We start from the raw sequence: 19,141 nt of genomic DNA, 5'->3' as shown, positions 1-19,141 counted from the left end.
TCTAAACATGCACTATAAAAAATAAACACATTTTAAAAAGCTAACATACATCCTCCCCCACCCCCTCCCATATATTCTCTCCAAACTTGCAATAAACACACTTCAAAAAAGAAACATATATCTTCTCCAACCCCCTCCCCTACATTATCTATAAACCTGCAATAAACAAAAAAAAACATACATCATCTCTAACCCCTCCCCTACATCTTCTCTAAACCTACAATAATGCACTTCAAGAATGAGCAGAATATGACAAGTCAAAAAAAAATTATAAAAAAAATAATTATGATAATGTTAATGATAATAATAGTAGTATAAAAATTCAGTATGATAACATACATATATTTTAATTAGATTACGATGGAAGGCTCAGTAATGCTTTCACCTTTTTTTGTACTTTCATGTGAATCTAAAAATGCATAAAGATAACATTGACAAAATATCTTTTCATATCTAAGAAGATATTAACTTTAATTCAATAAATATATATAGATATATAATTGATTATATATATATATATATATATATATATAATTAGTATGGTAAAACTGAATAGAGGCCAAACAAAAATATAATATATAAACAAACAAGTTTTTTTATAACATATATAACATGACACCAAAATCTAGGACATGTTCATACAAAAAATAAGAGAAATCTAGGATGTAGGGTTCTATATGGAAGAATCTATGAAGGTATGCATATGCTCTCTAAGCATCCTAGTTTCTTCAATCTCTAGGTCTAGTTGTTGAAGGAGTCACTTTCATTTTTCTCTCTCTCATTCTTAATCTTCTCGGTTCATCCTTTGTTCTTCTTTTAATTGTTAGATTTGAGACAATAGTTCTGAAATATGAGTTTTGCTTTTGGATGAAATGATAAATGTACCCATCCCTCTCACATGTCTAGACCGCTCCCCGAGGACCTTGGAAAAGATGCCTCACTACAACATCAACAAGCCTCCTTATGAAGAATATATTTCATCACTTTCAATCTCCACAAAGTACAACTTGTTTTACACGACGTTAACATTTGGTTTTCAATAACTAATTATAATATACAAAATTAAATGAATGAATGAATGTAGCTTATGCTTCACTGCTATAAATTTTGAGTTACTTACAAAAGTATCTTCTGCTTCAATGCAGATGAATATCGTGTGATCTGAATGAGTGTGTGTCTCTTTCTAAAACACACTCATTCTCAGTTGGTGTCCTTCCATTTAGACTATATTAAATCATACATGTACTGGTATGTTGGATTGTCTGTTTTGCTCTATTCGTAGAATTTTTCATCGATATTTGTTGTTAACCAAATGAAGATCAATTAGTTCATAAAAATCTAAAAATTAAAATATTTATTTACTAATAAATATATATCTAATATTTACCGTCCAATAGTCTTCGATGGAAAAGTTGCAAAACCCTTTCCACACTTTACTGTTAACTCTCTCAAAAGAATATTTTACTGCATATTCTGGTTTTCAAACCTCTTATAATGTTTATAAAAACCTTCTCGCATGGTTGAGTATATTAGTTGAAGTTTCTTCTCCATGGTAGCGTGATGTTCAACTATATTCTTGTCTAAATCCAACTCAGCCTGCACCAAATTATCAAGATACAGTTAGTAACACTTTTTTTATGGATTAATTTATTCATCAAAATATAGTTAGGTAATATAATTGCATAAATTGCCTCACACAATACCATCTTCTCATCCTTTCAGACCTTTATCCATGACTTGTGAGTAATGTTTGCTCGCTTCATGACGATGCACAAAAGCCTCCTAAAGAATATGAAGGCGCCCTTGCCCACGACTCTTTACATCGCAGGTTTGATAGTTATTGAAGCCTTTCGTTGCTTGATTTTTTTCTAGTGGGCTGCACATTTATTCTTCTCACAACTGTGTTGAAAAGATAGCTCTGCATTTGGTAATTTGTTATAAGAAATAAATATTAATATGAATGACAGTAATAAATTTTTAATTATACTAAAAAGTTACTGGATTAATATTTACCTGAGGCCACTATGGATGCCTCTGGAGGTGTAGTAGCCATTGTGTGTAGCGTTCTTCTCTTTCTCCTTTAAAGTATCACCCACTTGTGATCTGAAGTCGATTTCATCTAAGAGTTCACCTTGGTTGGCATTGGTGAACTGATCTATGGGGAAGAAAAACACCCACATCCTCTTCGTGAATGATAAGTCGACATATGTTAATTTCATGCAAACAATATTAGAACAAATTACACTGTACAAAATTAAATCATACAAGAATATTTACTATCATACAAGAACAACATTAAATCAAATGATGACAATAGCAGGATCATGAAGTTAAGATAACATACAATTATGAAATATAAACAAGGGTCATATACATTTTTAAGAGGAAAAAAGAATACAAAGGTACTTACATTACATTTCCTTTGTAACACTAGTAGATGTTTTGTCAACTCTTTAATAGGTAGATGCTCAATTGCACTTATAGCAAATTATGGGTCTAGCCATGAGTCCAACCAATTAGGATATTTTGACAACATTTGTACTATAAGAATTCAAACATAAGACGAGTTCAATTTGCTGGGTACTTAGAATTTTGAAACTTGAAAATTTTCCTAAAGGTCTGGTCATGTTTTGTGAATGCCCGAAATCTTTTGGTGCAATGTACCCCATAGTGCCCCTTGCAGGGGTCATGGATATAATGCTTTGACACTTTGAGTAAAACTTTGCCAAGCCAAAATCAGAAATTTTAGGTGTAAATCTATGGTCAAGTATAATGTTATGTGACTTGATGTCGAAGTACAAGATACGCTCATCACATCCTTGCTTATATTCTTTAAAAAAGTTGAATTTCTCAAGTGAACCATTAGGCATGAATTCATACACAAGATAAACTGTTACAACAGTGCAGCATGTTATAATTAACACAACATATAATCTTATCATTTAATGAATGACAATAACCAAATCATGTTCCTGAAAAAATTTCATGACAACTTTTCTTTTTTGTGCTAAGGGTAAAGGTGGTTTTTATCGGTTGGAACCAGACCGGTTGTGAACCCGACTGGCTCTAGCGAAGGCCCTACATATGAAACCCTTGAGGTCCACTTTGTTCTCCAGCAATTCTCTCGATTTCGTCCTCGTGGCAAAAGACACACACCATGTATCAAACCAGTGACATCTTTCAACTTGGATCCTTAATTAAGCTGACTCATCGGGCAGGGTTTAAGGAGTCTTGAGGCTAAATTTCATGACAATTCTATGCTCCAATTCTAGAGTTGCATAATCAGCAATAATTTAAGTGTTGCTGGGCTGACTTAAAGTTTTTGCTGATTACTGTTGTTCTTCTGTGACAGGCGATCTGCCTGTGAACGGCCTTTTTTTGTTTGCAAGAAAAAAGGCAGTTCATTAATTCAGCAAGAAATCAATAGGGAACTGGTGCTGAGCAGTCACCCGGAGCCCATTTACACGAGAAGCAGAGTAACAAATACAGGGCTTCAAATAGTTGTAGGTTGACAAACAGGATTAGACCCAATGTGTTGATCGGCAGCCCAGTTTAAATCAGAGTCAGGCCTTTTGGATTAAACTTCGTAATCTCTCTTTTTTCGAATGAAAAAAAGCATGTCGTCTTTTGTAAATCCTATCCCATCTATAAAAGAAAAAACAAGGGTATGAGGTGTAAACAATTTGATGCTTCGTAACTTTTTCTTAATTGACATGTTGCTATTTGAGTTGAGAATGTAATTAAAAATTTGTATGATAAAATAAAAAGTGGCTTTACTGGCTCAGAAAAACAACAACAATAAAAAAGAAGAGATGTTTGGAGGTAATTTTTTATTTTGTAAGGATATTAGCTGGGTATGGTAAGTAAGTCCAACCAATAACTATCAAGCTCGTGTTTCCAAATGAACCCAACATGAACGAGTTTGGGCCAAGCCGAGCCATGAGTTGCTGGGTTCACTTATCAACCCTACCTTTCGATCTCCATTCCATCTTCCTAACTTTCATATACTTTTCACAGAAAAGAAAGTCCATGCTGTCTATACCAGTGTTGTGAGAGGTGTACGCCTCAGTACCTGAAGCGTACGCTTCAAAGGCGAAGCACAGGCTAAAGGTACTGAAGCATTGCAGTGATGCGCCTAAGGTAAATATAAAAAAAGAAATCTGATTATAAGCAGATGGGGTTTCAGCTTTCCAAATCTGATCATTAAACAAAGGTCATTCTGATGCAGTCGAATACGCATTAAATTCAATCCATTAACATCCCTACAAAAATACCACATATTTTTACAATATTTTAGATATACCACGGATACTTGAGAGTCTCATGTTGTGAGAGGCGTACGCCTCAGAGGCGAAGCGCAGGCTCAACGCCTCGCTTCGCCTCATGGCATTTAAAGAACCTTGGTCTATAGTAAATAAGATTTGACGTAGGCCAAGATTTCATTGCACTGATTAAGCAAGGTGTAGAAAATGGTAACGTTAAGGATAGTGCTTGGTTGGAACATGAGAATCTTTGTGTTGCCTATTTGGTAAATTGCATGAACGTTTTGCTTATTAGTATCCTCTCTCTCTCTCTCTCTCTCTGTCTTTGCAGTTATAGCAAAAACCATATTTGGAAACTTTCTTTATGGCAATTTACTCTACACGCCCTCTCCCTTGTGTATTTCAGTTACTTCGCCTTCTTTTTACATCACACGCACAGGCAGCATCAACAACACAAAATTGTCGTCTCATCAACATGCCAGCGATGTCTGCCCTCGTCGTCTTCCTCATCTCTCTTTTTCTGTTCCAATACTGGGTGCATGTTGATGGCGAGCAAGGGATAGAGTTCATACGGAAAACTTGCAAGCGAGCGGGAGATTACGAGTTTTGCTTGACGACACTTCAAGCTGAGAAGCCGAGCTACACTGCAGACCTCATTGGTCTAGTGAACATCTTCGTCGGCCTAGCACTCAGAAATGCTACTTCAACAATATCATACATCAACCAATTGCTCAAGAAGGAAACCGATCAGGCCACGTTAAACTGCCTCAGAGAATGCGAACAACTGTATTCTCAGGATGTTGAGTCAGACATCCCCCGAGCTCTCAGTCTTTTGAAGTTGAAACGACTCACGGAAGAATTACGGATGTATGTGGGAGAACCCCTTGTCACTGCCGACACATGCGAGCAGTGTTACAAGGACTTGAATATATCATCATCCACCATGGCCAAGGAAGATGATGATTATTTTAGGCTTGGAAGGGTTGGTCTTCACATCTTGGCTCTCATAATAGAGGTACCCTCATAATAGGTTACAGAAGTGATTGGTATCCCTCTTGTTCTTGAATAAGATTTTGCCATTGTCATCCCCACCTTTGTGTTTTTCCTCATGTTGCAGCCAGGGATAAAGTAGGGCAGCTATGGTAATAATAATATATAATCGATTGTCAGTTACATTCAATCCTTACCACACACCTCACTTCGGAACCCTACAATTATTTGAGAGTAGCGGCAACACCCACCTCTATAGAATGAGACGTGTGGTGGTGATGAACTACAATATTTATAATCCCTATGGGTCTATAATAGCGACAAATTATATGTCTCCATTAATGTGTGACCCAACATCGGCGATAAATTTTTTTTATAATTAGGAAAACCAATTGACAATTAAGTCTCCATTATAATTATAACAGTAAAAATTATGCTGTTGTTATAGGTTGTAATGGAGACATAGGGTTCGGCTGATTACGAAACAAGAATGTCATTGTTATAGGCCTTAAACCCGTAAAAATAAATTTTTTATATTAGTTTTAGCTTTTTTATATTATATTAAACAAAATAGCATCCATTCGAATATAAACATTTAAATATACACTTCAAACATCCTCAATCATATATCCATTCAAATATAAAATACACTTGAAACATCAATTCAAATATAAACAAACACTTCTCTAACCTTTTCAAACATTCATCCTCTCCTACCTCCTTAAACATACATATCTCGAAGATACATCCATTCAAACATAAGCTTATACTTTAAATATATATTCAAATATAAACATATACTAGTGTCTATACATCTTAAAAGATACATTCAAGTATAAACATACACTATAAAAAATAAACACACTTTAAAAAGCTAACATACATCCTCCTCCACCCCCTCCCATATATTCTCTCCAAACCTGCAATAAACATACTTCAAAAAATAAACATATATGTTCTCCAACCCCCTCCCCTATATTCTCAATAAACCTGCAATAAACACACTTTAAAACACAAACATGCATCATCTTTAACCCCTCCCCTACATCTTCTCTAAACCTACAACAATGCACTTCAAGAATGAGCAGAATATGATAATTCAAAAAAATTTATAAAAAGAAATAGTTATGATAATGTCAATGATGATGATAGTAGTATAAAATTCTGTCTGATAACATACAAATATTTTAATCAGATTATGATTAAAGGCTCAATAATGCTTTCGCCTTTTTTCTATACTTTCATGGGAATCTTAAAATGCATAAAGATAACATTGACAAAATATCTTTTCACATCTAAGAAGATATTAACTTTAATTCAACAAATATATATAGATATATATCAGATTATATATGTATGTATATATATATAATTAGTATGATGAAAATGAATAGAGGCCAAACAAAAACATAATATATAAACAAACATGTTTTTTTATAACATATATAACATGACACCAAAATCTAGGACATGTTCATCCAAAAAATAAGAGAAATCTAGGATGTAGGGTTCTATATGGAAGAATCTATGAAGGCATGCATCTGGTCTGTGAGCATTCTAGTTTCTTCACTCTCTAGGTCTAGTTGTTGAAGGAGTCGCTTCAGTTTTTCTCTCTCTCTCGTTCTCAATCTTCTTGGTTCATCCTTTGTTCTTCTTTTAATTGTTAGATTTGAGAAGAAAGTTCTGAAATATGAGTTTTGCTTTTGGATGAAATAACAAATGTACCCATCCCTCTCACATGTCTAGACTGCTCCCCGAGGACCTTGGAAAAGATGCCTCACTACAACATCAATAGGCCTCCTTGTGAAGAACATATTTCATCACTTTCAATCTCCATAAAGTGCAACTTGTTCTGCACGACATTAATATTTGGTTAACAATAACTAATTATAATATACAAAATTGAATGAATGAATATAGCTTCTGCGTCACTGCTATAACTTGCGAGTTACTTATAAAAGTATCTTCTGCTTCGTTATAGATGAATATCATGTGATCTAAATGAGTGTGTGTTTCTTTATAGAACACACTCGTTCTCAGTTCGTGTCCTTCCTTTTTAGTTTGCAAATAAAAAATTTAGACTATATTAAATCATACATGTTTAGCACTATGCTACTATATAAAAAAAACTTATAAAATAAGAAACTTACACTCATAAAACCTCTGGATGTAAAAAATGATCCACTGGTATGTTGGACTATCTGTTTTGCTCTATTCGCAGAATTTTTTATCGATGTTTGTTGTTAACCAAAGGAAGATCAATTAATTCATAAAAATCTAAAAATTAAAATATTTATTTACTCATAAATATATATCCAACAGTCTTTGATGAAAAAGTTGCAAAACCCTTTTCACACTTTACTATTAACTCTCTCAAAAGAATATTTTGCTGCATATCATGGTTTTCAAACCTCTTATAATGTTTGTAAAAACCTTCTCGCATGCTTGAGTATATTAGTTGAAGTTTCTTTTCCATGGTAGCATAATGTTCAACTATATCCTTGTCTAAATCCAACTCGACATGTACCAAATTATCAAGATACAGTTAGTCACACTTTTTTTATGGATTAATTTATTCATCAAAATATAGTTAGGTAATATAATTACATAAATTGCCTCACACAACACCACCTTCTTGTCCTCTGGGACCTTTATCCACAACTTGTGAGTCATGTTGGCCCACTCCATGATGATGCATAAAAGCCTCTAAGAGAATATGGAGGTGCCCATTCCCATGACTCATTATGTCGCATGCTTGATAGTTATTGAAGTCTTTTGTTGCTTGATTTTCTTCTGGTGGGCTATACAAGTCTTGCGTTGAGAAGATAGCTCTGCATTTTGCTAATTTATTATAAGAAATAAATATTAATATGAATGACACTAATGAATTTTTAATTATACTAAAAAGTTACTGGATTACTATTTACTTGAGGCCACTATGGATATTTTTAGAGTTGCAGTGGCCTGTGGTGTGTGGGGGTCTCCTCTTCCTCTCTTGAAATATCATCCACTTGTGATCTGAAGTCGATCTCATCTAGGTGTTCACCTTGGCTAGCGGGTGCTGAACTGATCTACAATGAGGAAGAACACCCACCTGCTCTTTGTGAATGATAAGTTGACGTCTGTTAATTTTATGCAAACAATATTACATCAAACTACACTATACAAAATTGAATCATACAAGAATATCTACTATCATACAAGAACAACATTAAATCAAATGACGATAATGGTAGGATCATGAAGTTAAGATACCATACAATTATGAAATATAAACAAGGGTCATATACATTTTTAAGAGGAAAAAGGAATACAAAGGCACTTACATTACATTTCCTTTGTAACACTATTAGATGTTTTGTCTACTCTTTAATAGGTAGATGCTCAATTGCACTTATAGCAAATTATGGGTTTAGCCATGAGTCCATCCAATTAGGACATTCTGGCAACATCCCTACGATAAAAATTTAAAAATAAGACGAGGTAGGGTTTTGTATGAAAGAATCTATGCTCTCTAAGTTTCCTAGATTCTTCACTCTCTAGCTCTAATTGTTTAAGAAGTCGCTTACGTTCTTCTCTCTCGCATTCTCATTTTTCTTAGTTCATCCTTTGTTCTTCTCTTAATTGTTGAAGTTGAGAAGATAGTTCTGAAATATGAGTTTTGCCTTTTGATGGAATGACAAATGTACCCATCCCTCTCACATGTCTAGACCGCTCCACGAGGACCTTGGAAAAGATGCCTCACTGCAACATCAATAGGCCTCCTTGTGAAGAATATATTTCATCACTTTCAATCTCTACAAAGTGTAACTTGCTCTGCATAACGTTAATATTTTGTTATCAATAACTAATTATAATGTACAAAATTGAATGAATGAATGTAGCTTATGCTTCACTGCTACAAATTGTGAGTTACTTATAAAAGTATCTTCTGTTTCGCTGCAGATGAATATCGTGCGATCTGAATGAGTGTGCATCTCTTTTTACAACACACTCATTCTTAGTTGATGTCCTTTTTTAGTTTGCAAATAACAAATTTAGAATATATTAAATCATACATGTTTAGCACTATACTACTATATAAAAAAAAAACTTATAAAATAAGAAACTTACACTCATAAAACCTCTAGAGGTGAAAGATGATCCACTGGTACGTTGGACTGTCTGTTTTTCTCTATTCGTAGAATTTTTCATCAATGTTTGTTGTTAACCAAAGAAAGATCAATTAATTCATAAAAATCTAAAAAATAAAATATTTATTTACTCATAAATATATATCCAATATTTACCGTCTAATGGTCTTCGATGAAAAAGTTACAAAACCCTTTTCACACTTTACTGTTAACTGTCTCAAAAGAATATTTTGCTGCGTATCCTAGTTTTCAAACCTATTATAATGTTTGTAAAAACCTTCTCGCATGCTTGAGTATATTAGTTGAAGTTTCTTCTTCATGGTAGCATGATGTTCAACTATATCCTTGTCTAAATCTAACTTGGCCTGCACCAAATTATGAAGATACAGTTAGTCACACTTTTTTTATGGATTAATTTATTCATCAAAATATAGTTAGGAATATAATTACATAAATTGCCTCACACAACACCACCTTCTTGTCCTCTGAGACCTTTATCCACAACTTGTGAGTGATGTTGGCCCACTCCATGATGATGCATAAAAGCCTCTAAGAGAATATGGAGGCGCCCTTTCCCATGACTCATTGCTTCACATGCTTGATAGTTATTGAAGCCTTTCGTTACTTGATTTTCTTCTGGTGAGCTATACATTTATTGTTCTCATAGTTGCATTGAGAAGATAACTCTACATTTTGCTAATTTATTATAAGAAATAAATATTAATATGAATGACACTAATAAAGTTTTAATTGTACTAAAAAGTTACTGGATTACTATTTACCTGAGGCCACTATGGATATTTTTGGAGTTACAGTGGTCTGTGGTGTGTAGGGGTCTCCTCTTCATCCCTTGAAGTATCACTTCACCTTTGTTGGTGGGTGGTGAACTGATCTAAGGGGAGGAAGAACGCTTACCTGCTCTTTGTGAATGATAAGTCAACATCTGATAATTTCATGCAAACAATATTAGATCAAACTACACTGTACAAAATTGAATCATACAAAAATATTCACTATCATATAAGAACAACATTAAATCAAATGACGACAATAGCAGGATCATGAAGTTAAGATAACAGACAATTATGAAATATAAACAACTCATATACATTTTTAAGAAGAAAAAAGAATACAAAGGCACTTATATTACATTTCCTTTGTAACCCTAGTAGATGTTTTGTCAACTCTTTAATTGGTAGATACTCAATTGCACTTATAGCAAATTATGGGTCTATACGTGAGTCCAACTAATTAGGACATTTTGGCAACCTCTATATGATAAGAATTTAAAAATAAGACAAGTTCAATTAGCTAGGTACTTAGAATTTTGATACTTGAAAATTTTCCTAAAGGCCTGCTCATGTTTTGTGAATGACCCAAATCTTTTGAATCTTTCAAGTAGTAAGTCCATTTAATAACTTGCAGTTCCAGACAAATCTAAAGTATGGATAAAGTAATTAAATATGAAGCAATAACATAGTGAATAAACACAAAAATACTAATTTATAAGTTCAAATTATGAATCCAGCATGAGCCTTGCATAGGATATATCTTTGGTGTTGAGTTTATGCAATTTCTAGGCAATGTACAGAAGAAACATACATAAATATTCCAAACGTTATAAAAATCTCAAGCCTGGCATAGGATAAAAAAAGTGCAATTGGCCAAGGACCAAGTTGGCTCACCAAGTCTCTATAATAGAAGAAATTTTTGGTGCACTTGAATACCTCAGATCTTAGATCCAAGGATCTGATTTGGTGTGGATTCTTGTGCTTGATCCCCAGCAAATTGAAATGAGACCATAAAAAACCCTTTGATTTTGAGACAATCAAAATCTTACTTTTTCCTCATTTGATTCATTAAAGGCTAGGATCATTTCTGCACCACATAAGACCAACTATCTAAAATTAAGAACATGTTTTCTAAGTTTGCAATGAAATTTGAGACATGATCCAACCACATAAGACCAAATTAGACTTACAGGATGTTGGATTTAAACTTGAACCCACATGGAGGTTGTGTTTCTCACTATCTGCAGAACTGCACTGCTTAATAAAATCTTACACCTATGGGTGGCAATCGTGTTGGGTTGGCGCGTCGACCCAACGGGTTGGCGGGTCAGCATACTTCAACCCGAACCCGACCCGTTTATTAAACAGATCGGCTGTGGCAAACACGAACCCGGCCCGTTTAATAAAGGGGTAACCCGACACGACCCGCCAACCCATTTAATAAATGGGTTGTGTCGGGTAAACGGGTTCTTAGGTTCGCGGGTCGGGTTGGAGGGTCGGCGGGTTGACGGGTTGACCCACCCGCCTAACCCGTTTATTAAACTGGTCAGCCGGGTTGGCATACCCCTAACACGAACCCGACCCATTTAATAAACGGGTTAGGCGGGTCAACCCGTTTATTAAATGGGTTAGTTTTTTCCAAACCCGAACCCGCCTAAGAGGCGGGTTGGCGGGTCGTGTCAGATTTTGCCAACCCCTAGTTGTTACTCCCCCTTCTTTATCAAAATTACTCTTCTACCCTTAGTGGTTCAGATAAGTAGCCGTATTGCTACCTTGTCTCCGTGAAGCCATGTGGTTTGGATAGGGGGACACATTCATCACTTAATACTGACATTAAGATGCCAACAGGTTCCTTCATTTCGTGATGAGGGGATTTTAAAGGGGTCGGATCTCTATATCCGATTCCAACACCACTGAAGGGAATTCGTGGGATTACGAAAAAAAACCAAATTTATATTAGAAATGGATTGGATTCAAAAGCAAGTGATTTCACAATTCAGTTGAATCAGGATCATATCTAATCCTGACCCAACCTTTTTTTTGTATGTCTTATAAGAAATTAATCGATATATTTGACCGGCTTTTTGCAGATCCAGTGTCAAAGGGGGTTCAGACTACATCTATATCATGAACTCTACCATGTGCTCTACCAGATCCAAAACTAAGCCCACTTATAAAAAATCAGATCCAATATTAGTTCAGCCTAGGTATGGCCCATTTGCAACTCTACCTTATGGTATATGTGATAGCCAATCATGGGATTTGTTGATCTAGATGCGGTCCATTCGATTGTTGTGTCTTGGTCCAACTTGTCATAAACCAACTGTCCAAAATTAATTAAGAACATGTTTTCTACTTTTGCAATGACATTTGGGACCTAATTAGACTTATTGGATATTAGATCTTAACATGAACCCACATGGAGGTTTTGTTTCTCACTATCTGCAGAACTGCAGATTGTAGAATATGAGATTTAGAAAAAGAAAATCACTTTTGATGGATCATGCCTCTTGATTGAAAGTGGATCATACACATAAACTCCTATAGTTTTGCAATTTGGTGACATATTGATGGGCTCACGCTAGCAACGGGAGAGATGCAATCTCATCTACAAGCCTCTTGAAATGAAGCATGCAGATCAACAGCTTTGTAGTCGCCTTGTAATCCCATAAATTTATTTATCAGTCTTTAGATAAAAAAAGTTGAGAGAGAGAGAGAGACTAGCAGTACGTACCTTAGAATGCATGTTCATCTCCTCGGTGGGCTCGAACATAATGAAGAGGGAAGCAGCCACGAGTAGGAGCATGGCGTTGGGAGCTAGAACAGCCATGGTTGGTTCTATTGCAGGTTGAGTAAACCTTGTATGGGAGGCTTTCATAGACAAATAGGTGCCTTCTTCTTCTTAGGCAATTGAGATCAAGTGTGCGGCTGCATTAAAGTACGCAATCACAATGCACTTGATTCTCCCTCTCATTTGCCCATATTAGAATGATTTGAGATACGGTGCAATGTGATTGTGCACTTTAAGTGTGCTTGCTTCACATGACCACCAACCATGTTTGGCACACAGCCTGGTCAGTTGCAGCAAGCAAACTTATTAAAGTGTCAAATCACATTCCACTGATCCTCCCTCTATTAGAAGGGCAGCCTATGAGGGAATCTCGTCCCATATTAGAGTCCAACCAATGGCTAGAACCTCACCCAAGCCGACCCGGGCAGAACAGTACCCTATGTGCAGGCTTGACTTGGTTAATCTAAACGAGCCAAATTTGCAGTTCGACGAGCCGACATTAATTTTAAATATTCATGTGCGTACGGTTGAAAAATTTGGTTAATTGGTACCTAAACGTTATTGGAGGAGTTTTTTCTGTTCTTACCTTTAGAGTTATAGCAGCAATAACTATACTTGGTTATTTGAACAGCTCTTGTATCCATTTCTTTTCACATCACATGCAAGCAGCTAGCTAGCACAAAAAATAGTAGGTAAATTTTCCTTCTTTCGACATGCCAACAATGCCTGCCCTCCTCTTCTTCCTCTGTCTCCTTCGCTTCCAATCCTTAGTGCATGCTGAATCTCATGAGAAAGCCTTGAGTTCATAAAGATGACTTGCAGCCCAACCGATGATTACGACTTCTGCTTCACCACACTTCAAGCACAGAACCAGAGTTGCAACACTGCAAACCAGTTTTAGTGATGAAAGATAACCGTGAACTATGGTTTTAGAGACACTTTTGACAGTCGCTTAATATCAAAATTGTTAATGAAATGCGACTTGGGCTGGGAGAAATTACATGGAAGTAGCTATTGGCATCGCACGTGGCATGGAGTACGTGCATCAAGTATGTGACCAGTGTATCTTGCACTTCGACATCAATCCACATAACATTTTGCTTGACCATTGATTTACACCCAAAATTACTGATTTTGGCTTGCTGAAGGTTTGCTCAAAGGATCAAAGCATTATATCCATGATCGCTGCTAGGGGCACTATTGGGTGCATTGCACCAGAAGTGATTTCTTGAAATTTCGGAAACATATCCTATCAATCAGATGTTTATGGTTTTGGAATGTTGCTTCTAGCGATGGTTTGAAAGAGAAAGACGATAGACGTGACTGCAGAGAATACAAGCCAAATTTATTTTCCAGAATGGATATATAACCGTATTTATTTGCATGGAGAACTTGGGATTAGAGTTAGCACTAAAGAAGACGATGAAATTGCTAGGAAGTTGTCGAGTTTAGCTTTGTGGCGCATACAGTGGAACGCAGTGGTTCGTCCATATATGAAAAAAGTGGTCCAGATGTTGGAAGGAGCAACAGATATGTTGGAAATGCCTCCTAAGCCATTTCTCTCCGATGCTCCATGGTAAGAGGTTCTGTTACTTGAGTTTGTATCTTGTATTTTGGAAATGATTTGGTAGTGTTTGAACTTTTTGAAAGTGTGATTGCAGTCAATGTAAGGCTACCTTTCACTAAGAAAAGCTTGGATGTTGGTTGGGTGTAAATTAGATGGAGGATTTCATAATCGTGACATGTTTTTTAAATTCGAGATAGAAGTTGTTTATGAATGAATGATAATAAGGTTTTCAATCTAGATTTTCTGAACTATTTCAACATTATCCAATCAGATTGCCAAACTTGTGCAGTTGAATCAATTAATGAGGCTTTTTTGTTAAAAAAAATAGATTAGACATTTAACTATCAACTAGGGATTATAAAGTTTGATTAATGCTCATTGAAATGTTAAATGAGTCTGAAGTTAACTTCACGATAATTCCCAGCATGTGCATCTGTACGTCATTCTTGTTTTTCGGAGTATCGAAAGATATTATTAGCAGATGTGAAGAATTAAGAACAAGTATAGAGCAAGGTGACAAGCAATGACCCTGCCATGAAACGATAAGAAAACGTTGAAAAACCTAACAGCAGAAAGAAGCAAACTGAAAAAGGCAGATCACAACAGTTGGTAGGGATCTGAGGAACTATGTTTTCACGATCTGAGTAACACTTTGTGATGTAGGTTCCCTCCACAATACAGTTCATGTGTGGAACTGTTTTCAGCATCATACTGTATGTGTACCAGTCCAAGTATGAGAGATTCCGACGAAAGTCGATACAGTGAAGCTGGTAACAGGGCAACCATTCCCCTTGTTTAGACCCGAGGAATTGGTAAGATGATGAATGTCCAATTTCAATGTGGTTTCCTGACAGCAAATGAAAGTTTGCTTTCAACCAACAGAAAGGCACTTACTCAGGCTCTACACAAACTCACATACAGGACCAATGTGTACAGGGTCTTTTCGACTGTTCTTCCTTTGCTATTTCCAGAATCATAGCTGAGTAGATGAAAGATAGAATGCTGGATCTAGAGGCAAGACGCCAAGAGATTAGAACAAATATGAATGAGACAGATTTTCTATCATGAGGTCAGGCATTCAGTTCGGGTAGCTGCTGATTCGATGCTGAGCACAAAAAAAAAAAAACAGCATTCTATTTTGCTGGTTTTATGTTAGTTACTCCTGTCACTTGCACAAAAAAACTTTGTTTAATATATAAAGACATAAGTTAACCATATCAAAAGTGAAAGAATAAAAGAAGAAGAAAAAGCACAAAAAAAGCTATGTAGATTAAGAAAATATATGTTCATAACATCCATAAACAAGATAAATATAAATTCACAATCCTAGATTTATGGGAACACCTGTAGGAACGATCCAACTTTTACCATCTATAAATTTATTGGCAGTATATCTCATAGCCTCTTGCATAGAAATGTTGGGATGTGACCACTTTGCTCTATTCTTTGTATTAGAACCCGGCCCTCTATTTGAGAATTCTCCATAGAATGCCGTTTTATGGTTGGTGCTTTTGTCCCATATAGCCCAACCAGCTGGTTGAATAATGTTGTCCAACCAAGATTCAATTACTACAGTAACAGCATACTTCTTCCATGGTCGGCCTAGGAAAACCTGAAATTTATTAGAAACTGGAATGAGATCAGCAGCTGGTGTTACTGTACAGTTCTGAAAAACTATTCCAGTGCTCCTTTTAATATCATCTTTGCCTTCAGCTGTGATCATGATTCCTTGACCTATTAAGGGTCTTCTTGGATGTATAAAACAATTTTGAAAAATAGCACTGGCATCTCCAAAAATAAAGTCAATTGTTCCATAAATGATACAATCGCGATAGAATTGTCTATTAACTTGTGCGTACAAGGTATCTTGATAACCTGAAAGCTTGGACCTATAGACGATTGTTTTGTCAGCACTAATTCTCAATGCAACAGCTTGACCTTTTTGTGGTCCGGCAGTGTTCTCAATTGTTAGGTCCCGGGCCATGAATCCACCTCCATCTACACCTGAAAACATATAACATATTTTATTTTCACTATAGATTTCTTGTATCAATAAAGATGCATGGAGTATGTGCGGGATGTACAATTAGTTATGTATGAAGAGACAACAAAGGTCAGTTTGTAATGAGGGTGTTTATAAGAAACTATGAGGTGTTATTGGAAGAATATGAAGCACTTAATTCCATTCTTGAACCTTATGATCAAGTTTTTTACAATATCATGCTACTAGTGGACGATGGTTTTCTTGGATGAAGGCTGAGGAGCATAAATATATGGGACCGGATATCTCAACTGTCAAGCAGCTCTTACCAAAATGCACGTTCAGTCAAATAAATCATGTTATTGTATTGTGTAATCTTTTTAAACATATACCACATGATATATATTTTGTACAGTGAAAGGAAAAACCCACTGATGGAGATGTGTAAGTGCACTGACCACTAATACTGCTATTGTGGAGCATGATTCGAGGGAGGTCCGGGGGTTCCCCCCCGGCGGGGGGTTATAGGGTGGCAGCGCCCCCCCCCCCCCCAAGAAGAAATTTTTTCTTGGGCTTATGTTTGAGACCCAGTTTTTTTTATAGATCAAACCCGATTTGGTTAGGGTTAGGGTTGTCGCCCTTGCCTTGTATAAATTCTCACTTTTCTTTCCCTCTTGTAACTGTCGGAAAAGAGCAATAAGATTTCTCTCTGGGCGGACGTGTTTTTTTACTCTCTCGGATTTGAGGAGAGGTTTTTCCATGTAAATCTGTGTATTCTTCTTATGTTTTGTTCGATCGTTCTTGTTCATTGTTTCCTTTGGGTTGTTTCCTGCTTGCGGTTTTCCTAACCGCCACTGTAAGGGGCCTTCTCCCTCGGCTTGATAATTGAAAAAAAAAGACATGCATGGAGTGAAAATCCATTGAGCAGACTGATTTCATGTCATAAACCAGAGCAAAAATAGGGTTTCAAGTAAAATTAAAACATAGCCTAAGATCTAGATGGTGGTAGCTTTTAATTAATTTAAAGCATGTAATGTGAAACATACGGTTGCACATGTATACTAAATGGACAAATTTTTAAAGAGTACTAAAATTTCAAACAAATCAAACTAAAAAAATTATGTGTAACAAATGTAAGACAAGTTTTCATATTTATACCCCAAATGACACCATAGGCAATTGTTGTAATTAAAACTCTAAAAAGAACAAGATTTAGGAATATGAAACACTTACAAACTGTACAAGTATTAAAGGTGGAAACGGTATTGGTCGCGAATCTGCTGCCGGTGATTATGGTTTGGTCAATCCCGTCACCAAAAAGGAATATGTTGGGTTTGTTACGAGGCACATTGATATACTCTCTATATGATCCCCTTTTGATATAAATAGTGTGCCTCAAAGCATTGTCTGGTAGAGCGGCACCAATTGCTGCTTGAATTGACGAGAAGTTTCCACTATCATCTTGAGCAACTATAACATCAGGCTGAAGAATGGCCTTCTGATTGACTATCATTAGTTAGTATGATATAACACACTCATCGTAAGGATTGATCCAGATATAAAATATAAAATAGTAACATGCGGAAAATTCATACAAAACTCATTTAACAATTTTAAGCTCAACTTCTAACAAGGCTATGTCACTTTCATTTTAGCAAAATAAAGAGAAAGAGTTAGATACTTGTGAAAGTTTTAGACACCCCAACTTGGGGTATCATGTTTTAGGTCAAACCCTTCTGCCGGAAAAGACCATGCAACGATCTGATTATGTAAGGGGAGGTATAGTGAACCACTCATCCATTCTACGCTTCGAACTTTCTCCTATATGGTTTGAGAATACAAACAATAAATCATCTACGCTGATGGTCATTAACTCTCAAACGCATCCAGCCAATATTTTCGTGGTTGGATGCAATTATCACAGTCAAAATAAAGCAACTTCACCACCTACAGATCTGGCATGTCAAGGGCTTTAACCTTGCTTCTTGAAGTATACCATATATTAGGTAATTATAAAGTTCACTAGGCTTACTTCTTCCACATTTGATTCATTAAAGACTAGGATCATTTCTGCACCACGATAATCTTATGGAATATGTCCTTGTTAATTCTATTCAATGCCACTCAACGAAGATGATGAGGATCCCTACTTCAAACTACTTTGGCTGGTCCAGTACTGTGATCTTCCTCTGTTTTATTTTTTAAAGGCAAGCTGGGGTTAGGCAGACCCCTACCAATTATACAACGAAACCATTGGGATTGAACTTGCAACGTCCCAATACAAGCTGACGTGCACTGGCTGCTCCTACCATACAAACGAAGCCCCGTTGGTTATCTTCCTCTATTTTTCTTTACTTACAAACTAGTCCTGTCCTTGTTACTAACTATTTTCTTCTCATCCATGGTGACTGTCTTAAGCTCCTTGAAGGCCTTTTGGTTTAAAATGAAAGCAAGGAAACTCAACCTTCCAATAAATAAGATTTTCATTAGGAAAGAGCTACTCATGCTTCAGGTCTTCATGGCAAGATTAGAACAGCTATCCACATCCTATTGACCAGTCTCAGTTCGGAAAATGCACTCCTTAATAAAATCTTACACCATCATTCGGAAGGACGTTACCTTGTAT

The 19,141-nt window shown here is 36.0% G+C and overlaps 2 protein-coding genes and 1 pseudogene across 2 annotated transcripts; 2 read left to right on the top strand and 1 right to left on the bottom strand.

The window, feature by feature from the left end:
- The first annotated feature begins 4,746 nt into the window (after nt 1-4,746).
- Nucleotides 4,747-5,394, top strand: LOC149831902 (putative invertase inhibitor). The gene is made up of 2 exons (XM_090013107.1): nt 4,747-5,277; nt 5,380-5,394. The coding sequence occupies exons 1-2, from the start codon at nt 4,747-4,749 to the stop codon at nt 5,392-5,394; spliced, it is 546 nt and encodes a 181-aa protein (XP_089869233.1).
- Nucleotides 5,395-13,968: 8,574 nt separating this feature from the next.
- LOC149831901 (rust resistance kinase Lr10-like) lies at nt 13,969-15,333 on the top strand. The gene is made up of 4 exons (XM_090013106.1): nt 13,969-14,016; nt 14,116-14,187; nt 14,272-14,543; nt 15,198-15,333. Exons 1-4 carry the CDS (start codon nt 13,969-13,971, stop codon nt 15,331-15,333), a joined length of 528 nt encoding a protein of 175 aa, XP_089869232.1.
- Nucleotides 15,334-15,852: 519 nt separating this feature from the next.
- LOC149831900 (pectinesterase pseudogene) lies at nt 15,853-18,028 on the bottom strand (annotated as a pseudogene).
- Nucleotides 18,029-19,141: the final 1,113 nt, after the last annotated feature.

This window comes from Nuphar pumila, chromosome 7 (genome assembly GCF_984573655.1).
Source record: "Nuphar pumila chromosome 7, dmNupPumi1.hap1.1, whole genome shotgun sequence".
In the NCBI taxonomy this organism is placed as follows: Eukaryota; Viridiplantae; Streptophyta; class Magnoliopsida; order Nymphaeales; family Nymphaeaceae; genus Nuphar; species Nuphar pumila.
The sequence above is the reverse complement of the archived record's forward strand: the minus strand, read 5'-3'. Positions and strand labels throughout refer to the sequence as shown.

Coding starts and splice junctions, on each gene's coding strand:
- LOC149831902 (XM_090013107.1), top strand. CDS start 4,747: ATGTCTGCCCTCGTCGTCTTCCTCATCTCTCTTTTTCTGTTCCAATAC.
- LOC149831901 (XM_090013106.1), top strand. CDS start 13,969: ATGGAAGTAGCTATTGGCATCGCACGTGGCATGGAGTACGTGCATCAA. Junction 14,017..14,115: donor GCATGGAGTACGTGCATCAA/GTATGTGACCAG, acceptor GGCTTGCTGAAG/GTTTGCTCAAAGGATCAAAG. Junction 14,188..14,271: donor TTGGGTGCATTGCACCAGAA/GTGATTTCTTGA, acceptor ATGGTTTGAAAG/AGAAAGACGATAGACGTGAC.